The sequence below is a fragment of the Siniperca chuatsi genome, linkage group LG3 (assembly GCF_020085105.1).
Source record: "Siniperca chuatsi isolate FFG_IHB_CAS linkage group LG3, ASM2008510v1, whole genome shotgun sequence".
NCBI lineage: Eukaryota > Metazoa > Chordata > Actinopteri > Centrarchiformes > Sinipercidae > Siniperca > Siniperca chuatsi.
The window spans coordinates 24,844,386-24,867,968 of NC_058044.1; the positions used below are offsets into that span (position 1 = coordinate 24,844,386).

Consider the following 23,583-nt stretch of genomic DNA (forward strand, 5'->3'; position numbering starts at 1 on the left):
CTCGCAACTCTCCTCTCCCTCAGCCCTCCCTCGCTACCTCTGTCCTCCAATCTGTAGGCAGAAGGAAGGCAGAATGAGCCAGACACTGACGAATGGGGCGCCTGCAAGCATGCTGATGTGCTTGTGTCTGTATGCGCACACCCCTATGCATGTATATGTGAGAGGGAGACAAGAGAGACATTTGCAGCAAAGTCAAGGGAGGCCTTGGTCAGTAACACGCGCATGGCTGATGTCCTGACAACCAAAACAAAGCCATCTGTGTGAAGTGGAGGTCAGCAAAAGAAGAGATGATGCAACCACAGTCACCCTTTCCTTCCTTCACACATACACAGATTGTATTTTTAGAGCTACGGCAGATTATTTTTCATGTTTGCTTTGTTTGATCTATATATAAACATCATGTCACTCTTTTGCGGAGGAAGAACAAGGTAGGGGTAGAGAAGAGGGAAGGAGGTGTCTCTGTCGATAGAGGGAACAGACGAGGAAGCAAGATGTGAAGGAAAATAATATCAAGAGAAAAAGAGCGAGACACAGAAATCATAGCCTGGACAAAGACGTTGCCTGCGGTCCACCCCCACACCAGCGGCCCTGGCTGCCAATTCGCTGAGGGAGAGAACAGCTGCTGGGCTACTGGGCGAGCTGTGAGATGGTCAAGGGGAGTGCTGCTCCACCAATCACCAGGGGGAGGTAGGGAGGGGGGGTTAGAGGCTTCAATGGGATCCATGCCATTTTCATTCACCTACCCCCCCGCTCTAGTAATGAGATTACTGCTGAATACTGAGGAACAGCTGGATTGACCGCACAGATGCATAAGCATAAATACAGCCCTTAATACACTGCATGTAGTGTTTCAGGTTTCAGAATCAAAGATGATGTGTGTTGTAGCCACAGGGTTGTGTTGTGAATTATGATGAAAGCACCATTGTAGCAACAGCTTCCTGAAGATATACAGTATATGAAAATATACACAGGTTATTCATATTCAACTGTAATAAAATTGCTATAAAAGGTATTGAAAAGGCCTTTTCAAACATAGATGACAATTCCTCAATGTTTTAGTGAAAAGAGTTTTACCAGGGAGTGACTGATGAAACTGGGAATTGAACAAGAAAATGAGGGAGCGAGAAAGATGCAAATGTTGACCTTGTTTTCTTAGTGACATGTAAATGGTTTTGGCTGTCACAACCTTTTTTTTTTGCATAAACCAGAAGTTTGCCTGATTGGAAATGGAGTATTATTGTAGGGTTATCTGCTCATGACAAGGTTTAATGCCAGAAATGTGTTTGCAAAGCATAATAAACTAACATTATAGAAAAGCTTTGAACAGCCAAGTTGATATTTTTTACATGATTCTAATAAAGTCTTGTTAAATTGGCCAGCACGGATAAAGTATTTGTTAAACTGTTAAGCTTAAATGTGGCATTAAAGTGACTCTATGTAACTTTTGCTGAACATGTACCACTGTGGCCACAAGTGACAGTCACAGGATAATTAAATGCTAAAATGTAGTGTAACAGTAGCATAAGTGTAGAAGAGCCACAAAGTCAGAAAACGGACTCAGTAATGTCAGTCACACAGCAAAATCTAGCCTAAGTTAGCCACATAGTATCGCTTTAAAGCAGTAGTTCTCAAACTAGTGGGGGCTTCTAAAGGGGTGTGTGACTGCTGCAGCTTTGTTCTTTGCTCATATGACCCATGTTAACACTTTCTGTTTTGTGCCCTGGGAATATTTATGGTGGCCCCGCACTTGAGAGAAACACAAACATCATTCATTAGCGTTATCAATGAGAACTCTCCTGTGTGTTGTAATAATGCTTTACTATCAGCCTGATACAGCAGCTCCACTTCTGCAGCCTACAATTTACAGACTTCAGATTTTTGCTAAGCTCTATCCCTCAGAGAGCAGTGTGATTTCAGTAATTCATGACTTGTATATAAAACATAGTTGTGGCAACAGTAAAAACAACTCCAACAACATCCAGTACTTGACATCTTGAGTAAACTGAACTGCATGTGAACCAGAAATATGTTGAGAGTCTGAATTTTTTTTCATTTTGAGGGGATCATGCTCAAGTATCGTACCAGTCATATTATACATTGCACTGAATTCACTTTATATTTATTTATATGTTCTATGCATTGAAGCAAAAATATAATTCAACTGAATCACAAAATTATATTTCTAACTAACTTTGACAAATAACTAAATGTAAAGTTGTCCCAACAATATAATTGTCTGAAAGTTAAAGAAGTGCAAGCTTTTCTTTGTCCTTTTGAGCTCTTCAGACCTTACTGTAATACACTGCCCATTCCTTTTTCTCCACGTCATGGGTGTGTCCCTTTACAAATCCGTTTGCTGCTCCATTGGCCTCTCCATTCAGTCTGCCTTTGTTTTCACCATCTATTTGGTCCTTTCTCAGAGCCAGAGCTGGCTTACAGGTGTGCCAGTTCCATAAAACTTTATTCATATCATCCTGGGCCCTGATACCCAGAAGTTTTTCATCATCACTTCTCTTCTTCTCTTCGTCTTCATCTTCCATGTTGTCCTTGCTGGAGCGGTGGTGGTGGAAGCTGCGCATCTCCCCACTGATGTTCTCAAAGTACTGGTGGATGCAAACCTTGGCAAAACTCTTGGCATGCTCCTTACAGGTATCGTCGAACATCTTGCGCTCAATGTCAATGTAATGAGACCAGTACTTGGTCTTGAGGAAGGCGGCTTGAGTAAAGCATGGTCGAATAGCTCGGATCAGGAAGGCCGTGAAGGTCAACATGAGCAAAAACATCCATCCACATACCTGTAAAATATAGACATTATTAAATATATTGGTGTAGCAAAATGGCCGCCATTCTGAGCACTCAAAAATGATACTACAGTATAAGAACATAATAAAGATAACAGAGAAATGGTCTTTGGTTGAGAATCTGGTTAATCTTGACTCCTTCAGTCTGTCTGACCAGTATTTCGTGTTGTGTTTGTGTTCTTGCAGATACTGAAGTTTGGGGTTAGTCAAATAGTCCAACATGTGACCGAAAGAGCATATCTAAAACCTTCCTGACAGTTTTATAGCTCATTAACAGAATCTGTATATCAATAGACTTTTTGGAGCCACGTTACTTTTAAGCCTGTATAATTGCCCTTCAGCTGATCAAAGACCTAAATAACAGTGTGGGTGTTTTTGGATGGATTGAAATAGGTCCCAGTTCCATGAATAATACATTTAGAGGCTATCTATCCCTCTAATAAGCGAACAGGAAAGCTTCAGTGAGTGCAAAGCTCGAGTCGGGTGGGGAGATTTAAGTTAATGACAGTTTTTGAGGAATAAAGCAAGGAGAGTTAAATTTGCTTAGTCATCATATCCTGTGATGAAGTTGAAGAACTGCCTGCTGAAAGTGTTCCCAACTTTTAGCCACACTTATTTGACTATCAAAAATAAAAACATTTATTATCTTTACATTACAAATGCCTCCCCACATACTGAAAACACAAGGATGAATAAAACAATATTTCTATTGTGCAATCCACAGGTTTCATTATAGATGAATACTGAGGACATTACCGGTGTCTTCAATAGGCCTTTTTCACAGCAGTCATTTTGACTTGTCATAGTAGGAAAAGCACAGGTGTTACTAAATGTCTTCTGTGAAAAAGGTCCATGTGTTCTTATTACTGTAAAAAATACAGTCATGTTGTCAGGGTTAGCTAGCTAACCTTGCTGACCCCAAGTCAAATAATGTTAGCTTATAGCTAACAGCAATAGCAACTTCTATTCAGTTTTTTTCAGTTTTACATTTTGGCCAGAGTTCTTCCTGCATTATTCAAATGTGCCATTTAACTGACGTTTGGTCTTTAAAATGGTCTCATTTGTCTCCAGGTCTGTCTCTTTCAAAAGATTGACAGCTCAGTTTAAAACCATTCACAGAAAAGTGGAATACAAAATCAGCAGGCTACCTGTGATATACACTTTATGTATCGTGATGCTGCCACTCTTATTTCCTGATGCTCAAATAGGTCTTTGCAGGGAATCCTCGCCAGCAGTTTTATCTTCTCTGTCTCTGACATCCCTGTCACGAGGCTGTAATTCCCAAACTTGTCAATATCCAAGCTGATGCTAAAAGCACAGAGGAAGCTCTTCCCATCCATGAGAGTGACAGACACCCACACTGCAGGTGCTATCAAGGATCTCTGTGTGATTGAACAAAACATGTAGCGAAGGATTGCTGGATCCTTCATCCGTTTCCCCGTGGGTCTTTTCCACTCCTCTGCTAGCACTGACACATTATTGTTCAATACAAAACCTAACATAAAGAACCATATAGGTGGAATGATAAGCAGTCCAATCCCATAGGCGTAATTGTATTCTGGCATACAGGGGCAGCTGAACTCAAAGGCAGAGTACATATGTGCACTAGCTAGTGCCATGATACCACAGATCCCATTCATAAAAGATTCCTGGTTGGATTGGAGAAACTGGAACATCATACGAAACTTATCCATCTTGGGAGATGTGGTGGATCTTTGGTTCAGATGGAATTTAATCTGTGAAAAGAGGTGCAGTAGGACGTTTGAAATCAACCAGTGAAAAAGTGGTAGAAAAGACACCGCAGTGTGCTGATTCTTGAGGTATTATGTTGCACATAATTCACTTAAGAACCATTGAGCTTTATTAATGTTTAATACATTGTTTACTGTTGTTTCATAAAACACTGGTAAACAATTTATATAGATGAATTAATGAGCCATTAATAAGAAACACATTTGGACTGACAGATTGTGAAATATCTCTCTGGTTAGTTATAAAGTTATAAATGTTAATAAGTCACTAACAAAGGGCCTATAGTTTCTCTCTCTCTTTCTAATAAGCCTGCAACAAAAGTTATTAAGTAAAATGTTAATAATTCATTAATAAAGGGTGCTTACAGTAAGCCATTAATCTGTTAATAAGTAGTTAATACATTTTGGTCAAGATGCTCTGTGTGGCAGATAATCCAATAGTTGTTTTCATTAATGTCTTATTACTGTTCTCTAAAGCATTAGTACATGATTCATTAACTAATAATAAACCATTATAAACCCTTTATAAAGTGTGCCTTAATAGAAAATAGTACTAGAATCTCATAAACTAGTGAACTATGACTCCTATTCTAAACCAGCTTTCATGCAGAAATATACCTGTTTCATCAGTTTGATACACACACACAATGTTAAAGTTAAAGTCCCCACCGGGATATAAGAACAAGGCACACACACACACTTACCTATTTTCTTAAGAGTGGATGAGCTAAAGGAAATTCAAAAATGCATGCAATTACAATGTCCGTCGTAAATAACTTGCAGTTCTTTATATACTTATCAGACATTGTGGCTCTGTCCGACTGAGAAGTATTTCTCGAATGAGGTGATGTTCAAAGCACATCAGACCACATCATCTGTCATCATGCCCCTCCCTTCACAGGCACCCGTGTCTAGTGTAATGTAACAAAAGATTCTCATTCAACCCATACTTTCTCATAAGTAAACCTGTTGCATTGCTCAGAAAACACTTTGTCAGTCCTTTCACAATTCAAATTAATGCTTTTTCTTACTTACATGAATGTAGTATGTGGCAGCGTTAACTCAAGTTACCTGAACCTTCGGGAATGCAGTGTTCAGCTGTAGCCATAACGATCCAGACATGCAAAAATAGTCACAAACCATTCAAATATCTGTGGCTTTGGTTGGAAAATTTAGTTGTTGTCCAACAGGTGAAGGTTGTATCTGTTTCCACTTGTTTAATCGGAACCAAATATTTCAAGGGACAATAGCTTATCACATGCAAAATTTGATAATTATTAAATCTCCAAGGGATTTGGAGATTTATTTCACATAGCCCTTTGAACTCAACTGCACCCAGTGAATGAGGCGGAGCTCGACAAACCAGTTAGAAGCCCACAAGAGGATAAAAGGCAGGGGCTTACTCTCCTATTCATAGACACAAACCACTTTCCACATAATATTGTATGTGGCCAAATGCTTGGTCTATAATATAATGTAATATAATATATGGTCATTTAAACTGTTTATGAGTCATTCAGTGACTCAGAGTAAATGGTTAATTTCACACTAAGTTAAACTTACAGGAAGTCTGTGCTATCTGTTTTCTTGTGAGTATTGCACAGGAAAATGTCATAGCAGAGCACATGGGCAGGGTGTGCAGGAAATAAGTCACGAAAGACAACTTACAGCTACATCTAAAATAGGAAGAGATCACTGAGCCTGTCGCTGTGCAAGGTTAGTCTCTTGCTTCCTCCTTTGTACCTATTCACACATTACCGGAACGTTACAATATTGAGATAACTCATCACTGCTTTTGGTGCGTATTCTTGTTCTTCTCCTTTAATGTTTTATGCAGTAATAAATGACATCTGATATACAATGTAATCACAGAAATGAGTAAAGAGGATGCTTCCAAGCCATCGAGGAAGTAGCTTCTTTCTTACATCCTGTGAAATTTGCCAGCAGGAACTTTTCTCATAAAGTATTTTTACAAATAATTGCTATGATATTTATTCAATCTCTTGTTTTTACATATTTCATAGAACACTAATGCATTTTTCAAAATCACTGAAATTATCTGTAACAACATGCTGTTTGACTTATTCACAGACAGTATTGACGATGCACGATACTCTGCTGCGAGTGTTTGTGGTGGCTCTGGGTCTCCTAACGTATCCATGGGATGACCCCGGGGTTGAGGAATGGGATGATATCACCACAGTGGGCATGCAAAAGCATGAAGAGAGGCTGCTGAGAGGAGGAGAAAAACTGGACCACGAAATGGCACCTGTCAGTGAGGAAATGACATATGCTGACAACAAAGGGCCTGGGGATCAGATTCCAAAGGAACATCAGTCTAGTCAACATGACACTGAAAAAGATAAAATGTCAGTCTTAGCAGATGTGACTGTCGCTAAACAAGATTCAGGGGAAGACAGTGCTGACTACCAATTACCAGAAGGAGGACATTTTATAACAAATTTGGATCGGCAACAAAACTCTGAAAGTGAACCTGAGACCGCTCTGAAGACCTCACAAATTGACCATAAGCAAAAGGGAAATTTACAGCTGGACATGAAGAATAAACAGGGAGAAGACTTCCAGACTGATGGCTCTTTTAGAGACCCAAGCAGACCACAAGGTCAACATGAAAATCCTGAGGAGAAGGAAGTGTTCAGCTCCAAAGAACAAGAATCACCTCTGTCACATCTTCACACCAAGACATCAGAAAATGAAACTTCAAAGAAGGCCATCGCTGACTGGGAGAAGGATTACCTCTGGTACATATGGAACCTATTCTCCATCATTTCCATGATTCGCTTCTTTAGGAAATACCTAGGGAGATATTCCCAAAAGAAGCAAGAAGAAACCAGGGCCTTCCCAGTGACCTGCACCGCTGCTGAAGTGCCACTACCAGACAGCGAGACTCTGCAGCAATTTCATTCTAAATGTATTCACACCTCATCTGGTAACAAGTGGGGGGAGGATGAGTTTTTGGAGGGGTTTGCAAATGATCTATTGGATGCCATGAGGAGTGTCTGTGATAGAAATGGCAGTATGGTGATTGGGGACTTTCAGATGGTAGATGTGTGTGATATCATCGTCCCCTTTACCCCACCTGAGCCGTATAGTTTTCAGTGTCTGCTCTGGAACAACCAGGCAAGTGACCTGCTGCTAGATATGCAAGTCTGTGGTCAAATAAAACTGGTGGAAAATATGAAAGTGCCAAATGGCTGCCACTGTCAGTCTCCTGATGCAGATGATATGGTTTGCCTGCTGCATTGTGAGACTGAGAAAGTAAAGACAAAAATTACTGATGTTTGTGATGGCCTTCTTTGCATGAAGAACTCCCCATTCCTGTCAAAATCACAGGTTACCAGATGGTTTCAGAGCACGATCAAACAAGCATGGGCACTGATTTCACACAAGTATGAGTTTGAGCTGAACATTCGCTACATTGATGCGCCAGGTGCTCTGGTAGTGCGATTCAGATCAGGGAAGAAGCTTAGCTTCAGTATGAATCCTGTGGTTAAATTCACTGATTCTCATTTCTTCATTACGCCTTGCTCCCCCAAGAACTTGGATACTTTCTGGCCACTCTCCCTGACCAATTATCAGGACAGTTTCCTAGAACACATCTCTAAACGCCTACCTGAAAATTCATGCCACAGACAAACTCTTGAAATTGCATATTTCCTTCACAGGAGACAGACAGCACTGTCAGGAAGTAGTGCTCTCAATGATTCTCATTTCAAAACTGCACTAATGCATCTGCTTTTGATGCGAGACCCATCCCAGTGGAAACCCAACCATGTTTCTTGTAGACTACGAGATTTAATGACCTTTATTGAGAGAAGCCTCGAGAAAAAGCTGTTGCACCATGTTCTTATTGGGAACCCTCTGACTCGGAACATTATTGAACTTCCTGCTGAATTTACTCAAGCAAGTTCAGTGAATCTCTTCTATCCCCTTGTGGTACACAACTGTATCTACAGAAATGCTGTATTGCATTTCCAGGAAATGCTTAGAAATGCACACATGCTGATACATGATTATGTTGACAAGTGTTGCAACAGTGCTAATTGTTCCATGTAAAAAAAACCCAACATGTACAAATTTGAATTTTTTATCTCTTGTCATGACAGTTCAATAGAGCAAGTAATTTAAAATTCAGAATTTCAGTAATCATGCTCCCAGTGGTCTAGGAAGTCTTTATGCTCTGCCATGTCAGGGTCCTCCAAATTGAGTGAGTCAACATCAAAGGATTTCATCTGAGGGTCAGCCTCTGCATCGCCATCCTTGCTGCTCAGAACCTTCCAAGGGTGACTGGAGATGATCTTCCCAGTAGCTGTTGAAAGAACATAAATTCCAAGCCTTAAAAAGTCATGGTAGAGTAGTGCTAAGTAAGGAGTCATTTTATGCTCTAAGATGCTGGAAGATTGCCTGATGTCCAAGGGATAAGCACTTTGTATTTGTCAAAATTGCCTACATTAAAACAAAATGCTTCATTAATTGACTGATTTGCAACAGCTCTGTGCCAAGTTGAGGAGAAAGTCTAAAGCAACTGCATGTCATACCAACAAGTTGTCAAATTCTGTTTCTTGAAAGTGTAAACGTACCTTTAGGGTGTGCTGAGGAGCAGGTTGATGCACAGTGGTGGCACACAGAGTGATAACCGTACAGCTCCTGCCATCTAAAACCATAAACAGGGTTACCAGGTCTTGAAATACCAGCTGGCAAACTGACTAAACAGCAACAACCACAACAGGTGGCAATATCCAACTACAACTGAGTGCTGACAAAAAGCTTAGTTTTGGCCATCAAGCACACATGAAACATTCATCCTACAAGACCTTCAAAAGTAAGCTAACGCTACTTGGAGGTTTTACTTTAGCCAGAGTCAACTCACTTTTTGGTAGCTTGATCATAATTGCAAGCCTTTGAATTTTGAGTCGGAGTAAGTTTCCCCATTGAGATCTCACAGTGCATGTAGAGTTGCTGAAAGACATTGACATGTTTCAGTGTCAGTATACATTTGACAGCATAGAGCTCTGTACCACTTAACACTTGACAGTACCTGTGATGAAGCATGAGTGGAAACATGGCCCTTGAAAATCAAGGCACCCACACTGAATTTCTGGACCATCTTTGAGGCACAAGTGAGGAACTTTGACTGTTTAGTCACCTTGCCATCAATCATGCAGCTGCAATGAGAGAGAATATGCACGTCACCTCTAACCACCAAGTGACATGCCCATTGTAAACTGAAATAATTTAAATCTTACCCATGGTTGTCAATGACTGTATATTTAGGATATGAGTTGGGGTTTTTTGAGGCAGTCATGAAGCACTTGTGGATGTACAGCCTCTGATCGCCAGACCCTGAAAGGTGGCCACATCGCTTTGCCTCAAAGTACATTGGCTGGCCCAAGGTGTAGGTTTTGGTACCAGTGATTTCCTTCCCTGATGCTGTGGAAAAGGGGGATGTCAGTCACTGGACAATTTTAGATACTTACAAATTAAGAGGGCTGCTGCATATGTTTGTGGGGAAATATTTGATCCCTGCCAAGTCTGTTAACAGTACTTTTAGTATACACTAAAGTATTGTTTGCATGTAGCAATTTACACCTTCAAATGCTTATGGCAGCTAACAGCTTGATATGGCAGCATGAAAAATTGTAAATAAAAATTTCTATGGACTAAAGAGTTGGTCTCAGCTTTGACTTTCTGAATGCATCTTTCCTATTTGAGTCAGTTACAGGAGTGCATTTAGTGCAAATGAAGCTTAAGTCCCAATGTAGACTTTGTCCCACAAGCTTTGTAAATTTCCTTTGCCTGTTTAAGATTAAGTAACCCAATTTATACCTTAGTATTTATCATGCTCTGTCCACATTTTAAGCTGCCATTTTTCACCATGTTACCTAACTGACTTCAAGGATATTGTACAATGTATTGTTTTCCCACTTACTAGTAAAGGTGCATTATCTAAATTTTTGAGCAGCACATTCAGGTTAAGTATTTTTGTGCATTTGCATCACTTGCAGACATTGTTAGAGGCCTTGCTCCCTTCTGCTATTTGAGCTTTGCTTTTAATTAGAAAAAAGCCTTGTGCTGAAACACTGGTCAGCAGCTTTGTATGTTAGAAGAATGCTAGCACATGTGAACATGAATCAATTGACTTAGAAAAAGAGAACATACCATCTTGAGTAGCAAGGGTGAAACAATTTTTTTGTTTGAGTGCTTTGAAAATTATGCCTCCCTGTAATACAGGATAGAAGCCAACTGCATAGGAGTTGAAAAACCTGCAACAGTCAAGTGAAAACTCACATTAAGACAGAAGTTGAAAGTGAGAACAGCAGTTATTGATTGCCATGTAGTTTAACAGTATGGCAAGTGTTGGTAGCTAGGTGATACATACCTAGACTTAATTCTTATACAATCTGGCTAAAAGTAAAGAAACCTTACCTGGGAAATTTACACTGCAGGGGAATGTCAAATGGCATGTCCCTTAAAACTGGAGAGGTTGGCTTGTAGTGGAGCACATTGCGAACAGACCAATAATCTGCATGACTCTAGAACAAACATTTCTGTGTTAGTTGCAGTTAGTCAAAATTAAGTAGATTATTGAAACTAAAGACAGAAATGAGTAGCATTTACCAACCTCTTTCTTGAACCCACAGTTAGTTTTCAGAAGGTACAGGAGGTAGTAGTGGGCATTGGTACCTTGATTAACAGGACAGGTGCCTAGTGTCAAATATTTGTATGCATCCATAGTCTTGAAGATCTCTCTCCTGATCCTTACATATATTCTGTCAACATGGCACAGGATTTCAACCAATGCCATTCTGGCTATTCTTTTTTCACTTTCTAGAGTAGGGGTAGCTGTCACAAGCGATATTTCCTTGATCAAGTCAGGGAGGGGTCTGGCACCCTTTTCTGGCTTGAAGACTTCTTCATGGTCCTCGGAAGCTGAGACAGTCACATACTGAGGAACATTCATGGCTTCAGGTGTTGAAGAGTCGCTACCAGATGCACTCTTCAAGAATTTTGTTTCACGTGGAGGGGTTTGCATCATTTCTTCACCTATCACTGTCTCCATTCTCTCCCACTCTAATTCAGGATCCTGCACAGACGGGTCATCCCCAGCACTACTTCTAAACTGATAACTATAGGCAGAACAAAACAGCAATAATACAAGCCCAGCATGCAACACCTCCATTTTCACTCCAGAAGCTGCCTCCCACTGAAGCTGACCCCTCACCTAAACAGGTTGTGTATGAAAGTGGTGGTTTCACCTGGCTTTTGTACTCTGCAATCAAGCGAGAATTCCCACAGCTGCTGCAAATGCCAATCAAGAACAACCAATGAGAGGTGACCAATACCTTTCTCTGTATCTGTCATACACCAGTGTGGGGTTGTAAAGTATATGATACTGTGACAGTTCCTGATCCATTTCAATCCAATGGTATAATTCAATTCCATTCAGTTTTATTGATATAGTGCCAATTCACCACAGAAGTTATCTCATTGCACTTTTCCTATAGAGCTCTTTATAATATTACTTACAGAGACCCAACAATAACGTGGAAAATATAGTATAAATGAAATCAGTCAATTCAATTTACTCAATACATTGAGTCCAATTACCTTTTTCCCTCCTTGTTGAGGCAACAGCAGAGCATTCCCCCCCCCAATTTCAATTAAACGTGTATACATGCATACATAGCATAAGGGTGACAGTATTAAATATAAAAAATAAAATACCTTGTATTAGAATTACATATCAAATAAACATGAGACATAAAATTATGATAAAGCTAAAATAAAAAGGTTCAAAAGGCAGTTACCTTACTGAAATCTTTAAAAATAATTCCCGAAGTAGCTTTTGAAAACTTGGTCTCATGAATATTAAATCAGGCAAATAAAATAAGTAAATTAACAATAAGTTGTAAAATATTATTTTGTGTTATTTTTTTAAATCATGCCCGGATGTTACGCAGCTAATGATGTCAATACCAGGAAGTTCCAACACAGTACATCCATGGGCTAGACGTTGTCTCGTTGGCTTTTTTTCTTTATAAACATATTGAAACAATCGTGTTTGGGTTAGTAGAGTATCGTTTTATGTAGGACTAAACAGTTTCGTTTTTACTTTGTATCCTCTGTTTGTGCTAGAATGCGTTATTATCGTTGTGTTAGCTGGCTAGCTAACAAGCCAGCTAACAGCTAGTTAAGGTTGTTTTGATTATTAACGTGAACATTAACGTTACATCCACGGTGTCTGGACTCCGCTTTCGGCGCTAGTAACGTACACGGACAGGGTTGCTTGATATAGTCCAGTCGAATCAGGAAATTATTTTATGTGTTTGACGTTACAAAGGACAGACTTGATGTAAATCGTGGGTAGTGCACCAGCTAGCTGGTTAGTTAACGTCAAACGGCGGTCGCCTAGCTTCAGCTACCACAGTTAGGGACAGTCTGGTTTGTCCCTTGCCCCCAACAGTAGACGTCTGGCGAGCTTATAAAGCTCTCTGTGAACCGGATCCAATGCGTGGGATGATGGGGACCCAGAGTAGTCCTGTCAAGAGTTACGATTATCTCCTGAAATTTCTTTTGGTGGGAGACAGCGATGTCGGAAAGGGGGAAATCTTGGACAGTTTGCAAGACGGATCAGTAGAGTCTCCCTATGCCTACAGCAGTGGTGAGTAACTATCTCTGCTTTTGTTCAGTTGTTAAGAATTCAGTTAAAAAGCCTAGAATGACCAGCATTAACTAGCTTTGTGTGGATTGTGTGCAATCTCAGGGATTGATTACAAGACCACCACAATTCTGCTGGATGGGAGAAGAGTGAAATTAGAGTTATGGTAAGTGTTTTTAGCAATAAAGAATCAAGTCATTAGTGGCTGCAGTAATGAACAAACCCATAGCATATTCAGCTCTACTTACATACTCGTGTGTGTTTCTTCAACAGGGACACATCTGGGCAAGGCAGATTCTGCACCATCTTCAGGTCTTACTCTCGTGGCGCACAGGTGAGGACTTATAGAGCAACTATGGTGTTTTTCCCTCATTATGTAATTTTGTATATATGTCAACATGTTTGGCTTTTATTCCACAGGGCATCCTGCTTGTATATGACATCACTAACGGCTGGTCGTTTGATGGCATTGACCGCTGGATCCGGGAAATTGACGAGGTAATCCCATTGAATCCATTTGTGGTTGACAAAGAAATACAGAAAATGCATGGGAACGTTAGTTAGTGCAGCTAAGAATGAGAAATGCGGAATAGCTCTTAGAAATCCTGTTTAAGAGATACAACAGAATTTGGTAACATTACCTAAATATAGCAACAATATTGTTTATTTCCTTCAGCATGCCCCAGGCGTACCCAGGATCCTGGTGGGCAACCGGCTTCACCTGGCTTTTAAGCGGCAGGTGCCAACAGAGCAGGCAAGGGCTTATGCAGAAAAGAACAGCATGACTTTCTTTGAGGTCAGTCCGCTGTGCAACTTCAACGTCATTGAATCCTTCACTGAACTTTCACGCATTGTGCTGATGAGGCATGGGATGGAGAAATTCTGGAGGCCCAACAGAGGTGAGCTGGTTAATCATTTTTGCATACCAATTCTGTCAGATTAAGAATGTATGCTTTTTTTTTTCTATTGTAGAAAAACAAAACATGTTGGCAGAAAGTTTCATTTGTTCAGATTTTGAGAGATTAGCCTCTGCATGAATGCAATTACATTTGAAAAACTCAAAAGCATTGTGAATTCCCTGAAACAGTGTACTAGTTACTCTGGATAATCCACTGTCCTCGCGGTCAACAGTTTTCATTGGGATTCGTTTTTTTGGTAGAAAGTAGTTCCAGTGAAAGCCATTCAATGCAAGGTCTGTGGACTATCCAGCGTAATCCTGACATTGTTTCTGGAAAGACACACTGCTCTTGAGTGTAATGAAGTATGTATAGCTGTTGTTTAGTTACATTTTCATGGTACTTCACAATGCCAATTTTCATGAAATGGCACTTCAGAATCCACTTTTTACTTGTCCTGTCAGTCCGAAAAGACATTCCAACTTACAAAGTTACAGCCTCTGTAATTATTAAAAAAAAAAAAAAAAAAAAGCTTTTGTCTTTCAGATGTGTTTTTTTCCCTGACAAAATGGCATGAAAATGTGGCATCACATGAGTACAGCAAAAATAGTATTTGTCACATGGTTGAACTACCACATCATCGCCAAAATCGAATTATTTAAAAGTCTTTCAAATCTATACATTATTCTTTTAGATATCTTGCTGTTAGACAAACAGGTGTGTAAGTGTAAGCATTGTCCAAATTCATTGTTGGAGAGCTTGAGAAGAGACTGGGGAAAAAAAAGAAGAGAAAACTGCTCTGAGTTAACAAAATAAAGCTTAAATATTTAACAGCATGAAACAAAAACAAAATTTAGAGAAGTGAAAATCTTTTTTTGTGATGTCCAAATAGTACGGATGAACATGGACACACTGAAAATATGTATTGAAGAATAATCTCTGGCGCCTGCAGCCAAACTTTAGGGAGTATCTGACATGACATTCAGTCGTAACATCAGCATTTTCTTGCTCCACAGTCTTCAGCCTCCAAGATCTGTGCTGCCGTTCCATCGTCTCCTGCACACCGGTGCACCTTATTGACAAACTGCCCCTCCCTGTGGCCATCAAGTCCCACCTCAAGTCTTTCTCTATGGCCAACGGCATGAATGCAGTCATGATGCATGGACGCTCCTACTCAGTGGCTAACAGTGCAGCCTCGGGTGGTAGCAGTGGCGGAAGCAAAGCCAACAGTCTCAAACGCTCAAAGTCCTTCAGGCCTCCACAGAGTCCTCCAAAGGACTCGTCGTCTTCCTCTAAGGGGAACTGTAAGATTTCATAGTGAGGGAGTGGACTAATGGTTGCCTCCATAGGACCAGTATTAAAGGCGTTGTTGCTCCAAGAGGTCACGAGACCACAGAAGAGCATGGAGAGCTACCAGCAACCTTCAACAGAAATGGATATGTTACATTGACCTATGGATGGACCTTTGGCCCAACTTGGATGGTCGGATTGGTTTCTGTTCTCTTTGCGCTTGCTGGTGCCATCTTGTGGATGTCCGTTTACTCGTACTCTTAACTACAGAGGCTCACTGTGATCAAGTACAAGAACAAGATTTCCCTGGGACCAACAGATGTGAATCAAGGATTATCACTCACCTCTTAACACTACAAATGAGTGGAGGGACATTAGCTAGCTTTTATTCGGAAAATGATTGTTTATCGTATTTAAAATTGGACTTGAAGTTGTAAATATACTGTTTGTGTTTTGGTCTGTGTTTGGTAATTGATCTTGGAGGGGAGCTTTTTATGCTTGTTTTGTCTTGAATGTTTTGGGAGACCTGCTTTGGTGTACAACTTATCTGTGTGTTTTATGCCTTTTGTCTACCGTAGAAAATTCCCTTTGCAACCTCAAGGGTGCTGAGCTACTTATTTAAAACTCAGATTAGTTAAGCTTTAAATAAGACTGGCTTAAATTGAATGTCATGAGAAGAGCGGGGCTAGTTTCCCAGACAGACTAGTAATGGACTTAAGAAAATGTAAACAAGGTTAGTCGAGCCAAGTTGTCTTGTTTTGAGGACTTCCTGCTGTGCCGCTGTGCTCCTAAATTCTAGCCCAAATGAATTCACCCTCCATCCCCATCAGTCATTGGTTTGAACATCTGTTGACTTTCTCAGGCCATTTTTGCCTCTAAATCTAATATCCTTAGTTGTGGCTTTAAGTGGTTTAAACCACCAACAGCATGATCAATTTAAATCTATGGACTCGTAGGGGCAATTCAGACATTGCTTGGTGCTGACGAGGAAGCCTTGTACAAATGCAGATGCACAGATTGTTTGCTTAGTTGTGGCGTTTTGTCTTCAGGAAGTGCTGCAGTCATGTCTGAGTCCTTAACAGGAATTTGTAAACTGACTGGACATTGGTGAGGGGGATATTTTAATTTTATTTCTCTTTGGATTTTTTATGCATATGCTATGTATTTATGAATGTAAAACAATATTCATCTGCTACTTTTCTGTGGCCATGTGTTAATATGTGGGACTGTAAGAATCAGAGGTGGAAAGTCATTGGGTACATCTTCTACTGTAAGATTTTCACTGAGCCTTGCTCCTTGTCTGAGTATTTGTACTTTTGCTGCTTAAGTTAATTCTTATTTTCCAAAAAATGTATTGTGGACATTGGGTTAACAATGCAAGAACCATGTAATGTCAGATGAACTTCAGAAAGGGCACAGAAAGTCTTGTTTTTTAATCAGAGCTAACAAATGCTATTGTTTTAATAATTGAACAATCTACACAAATACTTTTATTCTAATATAAACTCTGTTTTCTTTCCACCTCTGATTAACATGTGCTGTATTTCCTCTCCAACATTCCCAGTGTCATGGCTGTATGTCTGTGATGAGGTCATCCAGGGCATAAAAAATGGTGCATGTTTTCTGTGGTGTATTGAGACAGGTACAATAAGCAGAACTCGGGTGAACATTTAAAGCACTATGTGTAAACGTTTGATAATGATTGTTGCTATCAGAGCTGTGTGTCGAAAGGTTTGGATACGGGATTAATTATAATTTTGTCTCCATCGAAAACAGTCGCCCATCAAAATAAAGGGAAAAAAACTAGAAGGTTGCCTTGTGTTTTCATCAACTTGTGTGCTCTGCTGCCGCTGCAGTGAGTTTTCATTCAAACATTTATCAAGGTAATTGTGGGAATATTTTTTGTACCCTTTGTCCAGTCCGTGCAATAAAACTCATGGGGGGTGCTGAATTGATTAGCTGCTCTCTCGGTATTGGCCCGTTTTGGATAACCAGCACATCGCTGCAGCGCTTGAATGCAGCGCGGTCAAAAGTCACCCAAAGGTTGCAGGGTCACTTCCAATGAAAAGATGAGGGGTGCTGCTTCTCATCGCCTCGAAGCTGCGCCGGGACAAAGATGAGTCGCGCACTATTGAAAATGTGGCGCTTTACGCCTTCCCACCTGACCGTGGCATCTCAGAGCTCCGTGTGAATGAGGGATGGTGGTAAATTGACCGATGTCTAGACAAGACGGACGTGAACAACATGTTTCACCAGACATGACGCGACACGCCCCGTGTTTGGTTTTTACGCTTTCCGCCGTGCGCTCCGGGCGACTTTTTACAGTCTGACCTTTGATTTGCGCAAGAAAACTAGTATCTGCAGAAGTTTTCATTGCGTAAAACATCTGGGAATATGTAATTACAACCGAAGATGAAATTAGATCCAACAACTACAACAGCTCTCAGCGAGAAAACAAGTTGATTACCTTATTTATGAATGACACCTCTATAAATTCTGTCTGGACACATTTAACGTTGGATTTCTCACCGGAATGTGTATCTCCATGCGCACGGTTGATGGGACAGCTTGCCACCACGGCCCCACGTTTTCTTTGATGTTTTTACAATGTTTGTCCAGTTGCTTAGCGAATGGGGCTGCTTCATAAGAGTTTCAGACACTGGACGACCATGGGGGCGGTCAGAGGGGCTGCCCTTTCCACCTCCATTCACACACTGAAAGGCTGATGTTGCGTCTTTCTCTCTCATTGTGCAGTTTCGTTCGCTTATTTCGCTGTTCGGGGAAATCGAACTGAATGAGAGTTTACCCATTGTTGCAAGAGTTTTGTTTTGATTATCAAAGCAAATCTTTAATGCAACCCGACTGCATTTTTAAACGCGTTTCTGGGATATATTTTGTTAAGCAAAGGCCCAGCGTATGGAGACTCGTCTTGATCGTTGGGACTGCTACAACTCTCCTCTCTGCGCACAGAAAAGTGATTTCTACAACGTTTACGCACAAAACGGGCGACCACATTTGAAAATCGACATTAGACTTATTCCGAATTTGAAGACCTAAAGGAGGAATGGATTTATTCCGGGTGCGACTCATGCAAAAGAGCAATAATGTATAAAATCCCTCTACAATTTTTGGAGGATAGATGTATAAAGGACAGAAGTCGGCAAAATGCACCCAACTCAAATAAACTAGTGTTAGGATGGATACGTGCGTGTTTGCTGATGCTCTTGGTTTGCGAATTACCCGAACTTTCTTTATGTGCAAGTGTGACAGGAACCAAAGTTGAACACGAAGGATTTTGTCCTAACAAGCTGAATTCCAATCTCTGGGTTGATGCGCAAAGCACCTGCGAGAGGGAATGCAACGTCGACGAGGTGGTGTTATTTATGTAATCCCCATTAGTGTTAAACTATTAATCGTCTGTTCATTTTGTCTTTTGTTCATTTATATTTGCTTTGGTAAATTCTGTTTTGTGTGTGCAGGACTGTGCCGACTTTGAGAAATGCTGCACCAACGTGTGTGGCCTCAACAGCTGTGTGGCTGCACGTTTCTCTGATGGCACCCCTGCCCAGCCAGATGGGCAGGGTGGAGGAAAAGGAAATGATGCCCCCATCTCCACCGCTACCTGTGAAGGCTTTATCTGCAGCCAGCAGGGAGCAACATGTGACATCTGGGATGGACAGCCCATCTGCAAGTGCCAGGACCGGTGTGAGAAAGAGCCCAACTTCACCTGCGCTTCGGATGGCCTCACCTATTTCAACCGCTGCTACATGGACGCAGAGGCCTGCATCCGTGGGGTGACTTTAACTGTGGTTACCTGCCGCTTCTACCTGGCAGGCCCCCACACCAGCCCACTGCCTCAGGACACTACAGCTAACCCCACCCCGACAACCTCTCTGGAGGACCCCATGCCGCCCACACTGTACTCCAACCCTCACCACCAGTCCATCTATGTCGGAGGCACAGTCAACTTCCACTGTGACGTTATTGGAGTCCCCAGACCTGATGTAACGTGGGAGAAACAGAGTGAGCGGCGTGAACGGCTGGTCATGAGGCCTGACCAGATGTATGGCAATGTGGTTATCACCAACATCGGTCAGCTTGTCATTTACAACGCGCAGGTGTGGGATACAGGTATCTACACCTGCATCGCACGGAATCCTGCGGGAGTTCTTCATGCAGACTACCCGCTGTCTGTCATCCGCCGGGCTGATGATGATTTCTCTGAAGATCCTGAGATGCCCATGGGGCGGCCATTCTCACCAGCGGACTGCCTGGCTGAAGTAGACCTGAGAGTGTGCAGTGGTGAGCGTCACGTTGACTGGTATTTTGACAGCAAGCTGGGCTCCTGCATGGCCTTCAGCAACGGTGGATGTGACGACAGCCGCAACCGATTTGAGACTTATGAGGAGTGCAAGGCCTCCTGTCAGAGAGAGGGGATGGGCATCTGCTCGCTACCTGCTGTCCAGGGCCCCTGCAAAGCTTGGGAGCCACGTTGGGCCTGGAATTCCCTCATGAAACAGTGCCAAGCCTTTGCGTATGGTGGCTGCCATGGGAATGCCAACAGCTTCCACACCAAGAAGGAGTGTGAGGCAAACTGCCCACGACCCAAAAGGAAACCTTGTAAGGCCTGTCGGGGGAAGGGGAAAATGGTGCCCAGCTTATGCCGGAGTGACTTTGCTATTGTGGGGCGGCTGACGGAGCTGGTGGAGGATCTGGACTCTGGGTTAGCCCGCTTTAGCTTGGAAGAGGTCCTGAGAGATGAAAAGATGGGCTTGACTTTCTTTAATACCAAGCACCTAGAGGTGGCTATCACCAAGATAGACTGGAGCTGTCCCTGTCCCAACATCACCATGGAGGAAAACCCTTTGCTGGTGATGGGTGTAGTGCAGGATGGCATGGCCATCATCCAATCAGACAGCTATGTCAAAGCCATAACTGAACGCAGACTTAAGAAGCTACGTGAGGTTCTGGATAAAAAGACCTGCAAGGCATTGTAGAGTCCCAGGACTCGGACCCGTTAGCCCACAGAGGGTCTGTGGTCACCTTTACCTTTGGCACTGAAGATAAGCATCAGAATTACAACAAGAAAAGCTGATTTTTAATAACAACTCTTTAAATCAAAAGACAAAAATATGTTTAATACTGTTTGTTAATGACATTATGAGAGATAATTTGTATGTACAGTATATATTCATTACAACACAGGTTGTACTACATTCCAGATGTATTGAGTCCATTAATACGAGTGCTGAAATGCTCTTTTTAAATAAGTTTAAATATAAATATTCTTTCTTTTAACATGTATTTTGTTTGTTTGTATTCTGAAATATCAGAAAGTAGCCAGAATAACAGCCACAGAAGTTGATCAACTTGCAAAAACGCCTAGCTTGTGATGCTAAAGAAATAGACACCTTAAGTATATTCCCTCTATATTGTGTTTTACTGTTCTACTGTTTGTTTGTTTTGTATTTGGCTCTTTATATTTGTCATTTAGTCATTAGTCGATCTAGCACATTCTCTCTTAAATATCTCCCTCTGCAAAGCACTTCTGCTAACTTGGTTTTAGCCTCTGCAACCTGAATGAAGAAATAAGAAATAGTAGGTGGCCGCATCAAGGTAAATACAGTACACAGACAGCATATATGTGAGCCTTATTTATTTTACTCAAGTGTGCAACACTGAAGAATATAGCGTATAATAGATGACAGTATCTCAGTTCTAATGTCAATGTGTATTAGAATATGAGGAAACAATTCATTAACAGTTCTGGAAAATGTGGCACTGAATCTGAGCTTCAAGTGTAAGTTAAGGCGTTTCGACCATCCAGAAAAGGAACAACAGGATACGTCACACCAAACTCTCCTTCCTGAACAGAAGACACTTGTTGTTTGCCGGCATGTCCATCTAACAAAGAAAACATTTAAAATCATACATTTGTAAACCAGTAACTCCCATAACTGCATTGTTGAGGTTCTCATCTTTTTACATTTAAAAAGATAAAAAAAAGTGTTGATGCTTAAATGAGCTGTTGTACTTACTATTTTCTCCAGGAATAAACCATTTCTTTGTGCTGTAGAATTGAGGAGGGAGATATCCCGGAGTCCCCACTCTGGGTTCCTGTAAAATAAAAAAATATAGCCTTTATATATCTTTTACACCTTTGCATTATTTATTATATGAATGACAAAAACAAATGAACCTTCATGGTTGTGTACACAATGCTGCTCTCTCTTATAGATGTTACTTGTATGTCTGATGAGGAAGTAACACCTTTTAAGTAAAATTCCTGACTACTGAATGTTTTTGATAAGAAAAGACCGTGAGCACTCAATTCCTTTCAAATGTCTTTATAACAGAATTAACTTCATAAAACAGAGCACTTTACCTCTGCCGTAGGCTGTAGTCAAAGTCAACATTACTTTGAGGTGTGATCTGACCATTCACTGCATAGGGCTGAGGGGAACGACAAAAGATGTTATGTAGCAAATAATGCCACATATGTTTAGATCTGATAATAACGTCATGAAAGTGCATGTTTATGACAGTATGAAATGGTTTTTCACTCACCCCATATGTCAGTAGAAGACCTTGTGGCTTCAGCACTGCTCCAGCCCCTTTGAATAAACCCTGGAAGAAAATAGTGATGTTTTAAGGTACTAGCATCACATCACATGTGGTGGGGGGTTGAGTGGCAGAAGGGACAACTACTCCGGCCCTTTTTGCTCCAGGTGTCTTTTATAGTCTGAGGCAGAAATTGTAAAGTGGTATTGCTTACAGTTATTTTCTGAGGAGTCAAAGGGTCATACTGTATATATACACTCTGGGGGGATACACTGCAATATTTCTGCTTTGTGGAAACTGAACACCAGGACCAGTCAATAGATCACTGTACAAAACGTAAAGCCAGACTATGTCAAATTTGAAAGAAGAAATAACACAATATTTCTCTCTGGCAGAGAAAAAAAATGAGCTGAGGGCCCCTTTATAGTAATTAGTTTGTGGTGAGTTGATTTATTACAGACTTGTTTAGAAATATGCACCATGTAAGCACAATATAAACCTAAATAATAAAAGGCCATAAAACTTGATTTTATCAAGGGGAGGATTTTATCCCTCTGCTACACAGGGCCTCAGGATTAGGTAATAATGCAGGTGCGGATAAGGCCTTTAACATTTCAGTTTATATTGTGCTTTAGTGTAATTTGCGTGTGTAATTTATCATACTTCCACAAACAAATCGCCACACATTAAACCTGAAGCCTTCAGGGGTCCTTAGGGCAAGGGGAAGTTACCAGCTTTGGTATTCCAGTTTGGGGTAGGATCCTTGGGTTAGAGATGACCAATCACAACACTATGTGCATATAAGCATCTATAAAATCTACCTCTGTGCAAGCAATCGGAGAAATGTGGATCATGTTGATGTTGACTACCAGATCGAGGCTCTCTGGCTGGATCCCTCCCCAGTACTGATAGGGCAGAGAAGCATCCAGGTGGATGGCAGGCTTCACATTGTGCAGCTGGTAGTGGGCTCTGTACGCTTCTATACTGAGAATGGGAACAAAAGACATTATTGTTAATGCAGGCTCCCCCAGCAAAACATACGCAGCACAGTATGCCTGTCCTGCATCAGTAGTATTAAATTAACTACAGCAATACCTGAGTTAAATGGCCAGTGCCCTTTTTCAAGTTTGCTACGCAGAAATTAATCAATACGTTACCGTAAAAACCCGAGTTTATATGCTGTTTATACGGTACACCAGTCATTTGAATTGTTATTAAATGATACACACAACCTGTTTTTACCTGGCAAGAGACTGGCGGTCATACTCTGAGGGCTGCCAGATTATATTCCGCAGGGCCTGAGCGAAGTGTGTGACATGCTGCCCGGTACCGGAGGAGATCTCCAGAGCCTGCAGGGGTCTCCCGGTGTTCACGCTCTCCCGGAGCACCGCCAGGATGGGCTCCTTGTTCCTCTCCGCGGCAGCGGCACTCAGCATCTTGCCAAACCCCGGGTATAACTGTCGAGTTATACGGTACAGTGTATGCAACCACTCCAGCAGACCTGAGTAACGTCAGTCCACATTGAGTAACTCAACACCACCCACGAATGTTTTGTTTTTCGGCTGAAAATGGACCGCTTCCGCATTGCCCCACGTGACTGACCT

General features: G+C 41.3%; 6 protein-coding genes across 10 annotated transcripts; 3 read left to right on the forward strand and 3 right to left on the reverse strand.

Moving 5' to 3' along the window:
* Positions 1-264: 264 nt before the first annotated feature.
* Positions 265-8,867, forward strand: LOC122874019 (inositol 1,4,5-trisphosphate receptor-interacting protein). 3 transcript variants are annotated; one of them, XM_044191497.1, is made up of 3 exons: positions 2,556-2,649; positions 6,147-6,268; positions 6,644-8,867. In XM_044191497.1, exon 3 carries the CDS (start codon positions 6,656-6,658, stop codon positions 8,627-8,629), a length of 1,974 nt encoding a protein of 657 aa, XP_044047432.1. In that variant the 5' UTR covers positions 2,556-2,649; positions 6,147-6,268; positions 6,644-6,655; the 3' UTR covers positions 8,630-8,867. The 3 variants fall into 3 exon arrangements, with proteins under 3 accessions (XP_044047433.1, XP_044047432.1, XP_044047431.1); XM_044191496.1 differs by having other exon boundaries at positions 6,147-6,350; positions 6,644-8,629; XM_044191498.1 differs by lacking the exons at positions 2,556-2,649; positions 6,147-6,268 and adding an exon at positions 265-687 and having other exon boundaries at positions 6,644-8,629.
* Positions 1,798-6,131, reverse strand: LOC122874022 (calcium homeostasis modulator protein 1). 3 transcript variants are annotated; one of them, XM_044191503.1, is made up of 4 exons: positions 5,588-6,130; positions 5,257-5,463; positions 3,950-4,537; positions 1,798-2,795 (listed from the first exon to the last, which is right to left on the reverse strand). In XM_044191503.1, the coding sequence occupies exons 3-4, from the start codon at positions 4,493-4,495 to the stop codon at positions 2,283-2,285; spliced, it is 1,059 nt and encodes a 352-aa protein (XP_044047438.1). In that variant the 5' UTR covers positions 4,496-4,537; positions 5,257-5,463; positions 5,588-6,130; the 3' UTR covers positions 1,798-2,282. The 3 variants fall into 3 exon arrangements, with proteins under 3 accessions (XP_044047438.1, XP_044047439.1, XP_044047437.1); XM_044191504.1 differs by lacking the exon at positions 5,257-5,463 and having other exon boundaries at positions 5,588-6,131; XM_044191502.1 differs by having other exon boundaries at positions 5,257-6,130.
* Positions 8,645-11,822, reverse strand: zp3c (zona pellucida glycoprotein 3c). Its single transcript, XM_044191500.1, has 8 exons — positions 11,196-11,822; positions 11,000-11,106; positions 10,733-10,836; positions 9,820-10,003; positions 9,612-9,738; positions 9,444-9,532; positions 9,154-9,227; positions 8,645-8,882 (listed from the first exon to the last, which is right to left on the reverse strand). Exons 1-8 carry the CDS (start codon positions 11,751-11,753, stop codon positions 8,713-8,715), a joined length of 1,413 nt encoding a protein of 470 aa, XP_044047435.1. The 5' UTR covers positions 11,754-11,822; the 3' UTR covers positions 8,645-8,712.
* Positions 11,823-12,517: 695 nt separating this feature from the next.
* Positions 12,518-17,224, forward strand: LOC122874023 (ras-related protein Rab-40C-like). Its single transcript, XM_044191505.1, has 6 exons — positions 12,518-13,235; positions 13,338-13,398; positions 13,506-13,566; positions 13,653-13,730; positions 13,909-14,131; positions 15,145-17,224. Exons 1-6 carry the CDS (start codon positions 13,082-13,084, stop codon positions 15,444-15,446), a joined length of 879 nt encoding a protein of 292 aa, XP_044047440.1. The 5' UTR covers positions 12,518-13,081; the 3' UTR covers positions 15,447-17,224.
* Positions 17,225-17,374: 150 nt separating this feature from the next.
* Positions 17,375-20,504, forward strand: wfikkn1 (WAP, follistatin/kazal, immunoglobulin, kunitz and netrin domain containing 1). Its single transcript, XM_044191499.1, has 2 exons — positions 17,375-18,789; positions 18,898-20,504. The coding sequence occupies exons 1-2, from the start codon at positions 18,523-18,525 to the stop codon at positions 20,413-20,415; spliced, it is 1,785 nt and encodes a 594-aa protein (XP_044047434.1). The 5' UTR covers positions 17,375-18,522; the 3' UTR covers positions 20,416-20,504.
* A 555-nt stretch (positions 20,505-21,059) lies between these two features.
* Positions 21,060-23,571, reverse strand: mettl26 (methyltransferase like 26). Its single transcript, XM_044191506.1, has 6 exons — positions 23,222-23,571; positions 22,801-22,963; positions 21,986-22,045; positions 21,804-21,871; positions 21,457-21,535; positions 21,060-21,322 (listed from the first exon to the last, which is right to left on the reverse strand). The coding sequence occupies exons 1-6, from the start codon at positions 23,413-23,415 to the stop codon at positions 21,266-21,268; spliced, it is 621 nt and encodes a 206-aa protein (XP_044047441.1). The 5' UTR covers positions 23,416-23,571; the 3' UTR covers positions 21,060-21,265.
* Positions 23,572-23,583: the final 12 nt, after the last annotated feature.

What these genes read in the sequence shown, in the direction of transcription:
- LOC122874023 (XM_044191505.1), top strand. Translation starts at nt 13,082, where the DNA reads ATGCGTGGGATGATGGGGACCCAGAGTAGTCCTGTCAAGAGTTACGAT. An exon ending in TCCCTATGCCTACAGCAGTG is followed by an intron (nt 13,236 to 13,337) that starts GTGAGTAACTAT and finishes GTGCAATCTCAG; the next exon opens with GGATTGATTACAAGACCACC. An exon ending in AGAGTGAAATTAGAGTTATG is followed by an intron (nt 13,399 to 13,505) that starts GTAAGTGTTTTT and finishes TTTCTTCAACAG; the next exon opens with GGACACATCTGGGCAAGGCA.
- LOC122874022 (XM_044191504.1), bottom strand. Translation starts at nt 4,495, where the DNA reads ATGGATAAGTTTCGTATGATGTTCCAGTTTCTCCAATCCAACCAGGAA. An exon ending in ACATAAAGTGTATATCACAG is followed by an intron (nt 2,796 to 3,949) that starts GTAGCCTGCTGA and finishes TATATTTTACAG; the next exon opens with GTATGTGGATGGATGTTTTT.
- LOC122874019 (XM_044191498.1), top strand. Translation starts at nt 6,656, where the DNA reads ATGCACGATACTCTGCTGCGAGTGTTTGTGGTGGCTCTGGGTCTCCTA.
- wfikkn1 (XM_044191499.1), top strand. Translation starts at nt 18,523, where the DNA reads ATGTATAAAATCCCTCTACAATTTTTGGAGGATAGATGTATAAAGGAC. An exon ending in GGGAATGCAACGTCGACGAG is followed by an intron (nt 18,790 to 18,897) that starts GTGGTGTTATTT and finishes TTGTGTGTGCAG; the next exon opens with GACTGTGCCGACTTTGAGAA.
- zp3c (XM_044191500.1), bottom strand. Translation starts at nt 11,753, where the DNA reads ATGGAGGTGTTGCATGCTGGGCTTGTATTATTGCTGTTTTGTTCTGCC. An exon ending in CTGCAGTGTAAATTTCCCAG is followed by an intron (nt 10,837 to 10,999) that starts GTAAGGTTTCTT and finishes TGACTGTTGCAG; the next exon opens with GTTTTTCAACTCCTATGCAG. An exon ending in ACAGTCATTGACAACCATGG is followed by an intron (nt 9,739 to 9,819) that starts GTAAGATTTAAA and finishes CTCTCATTGCAG; the next exon opens with CTGCATGATTGATGGCAAGG.
- mettl26 (XM_044191506.1), bottom strand. Translation starts at nt 23,415, where the DNA reads ATGCTGAGTGCCGCTGCCGCGGAGAGGAACAAGGAGCCCATCCTGGCG. An exon ending in GACCGCCAGTCTCTTGCCAG is followed by an intron (nt 22,964 to 23,221) that starts GTAAAAACAGGT and finishes TCCCATTCTCAG; the next exon opens with TATAGAAGCGTACAGAGCCC. An exon ending in GTCTTCTACTGACATATGGG is followed by an intron (nt 21,872 to 21,985) that starts GTGAGTGAAAAA and finishes CGTTCCCCTCAG; the next exon opens with CCCTATGCAGTGAATGGTCA.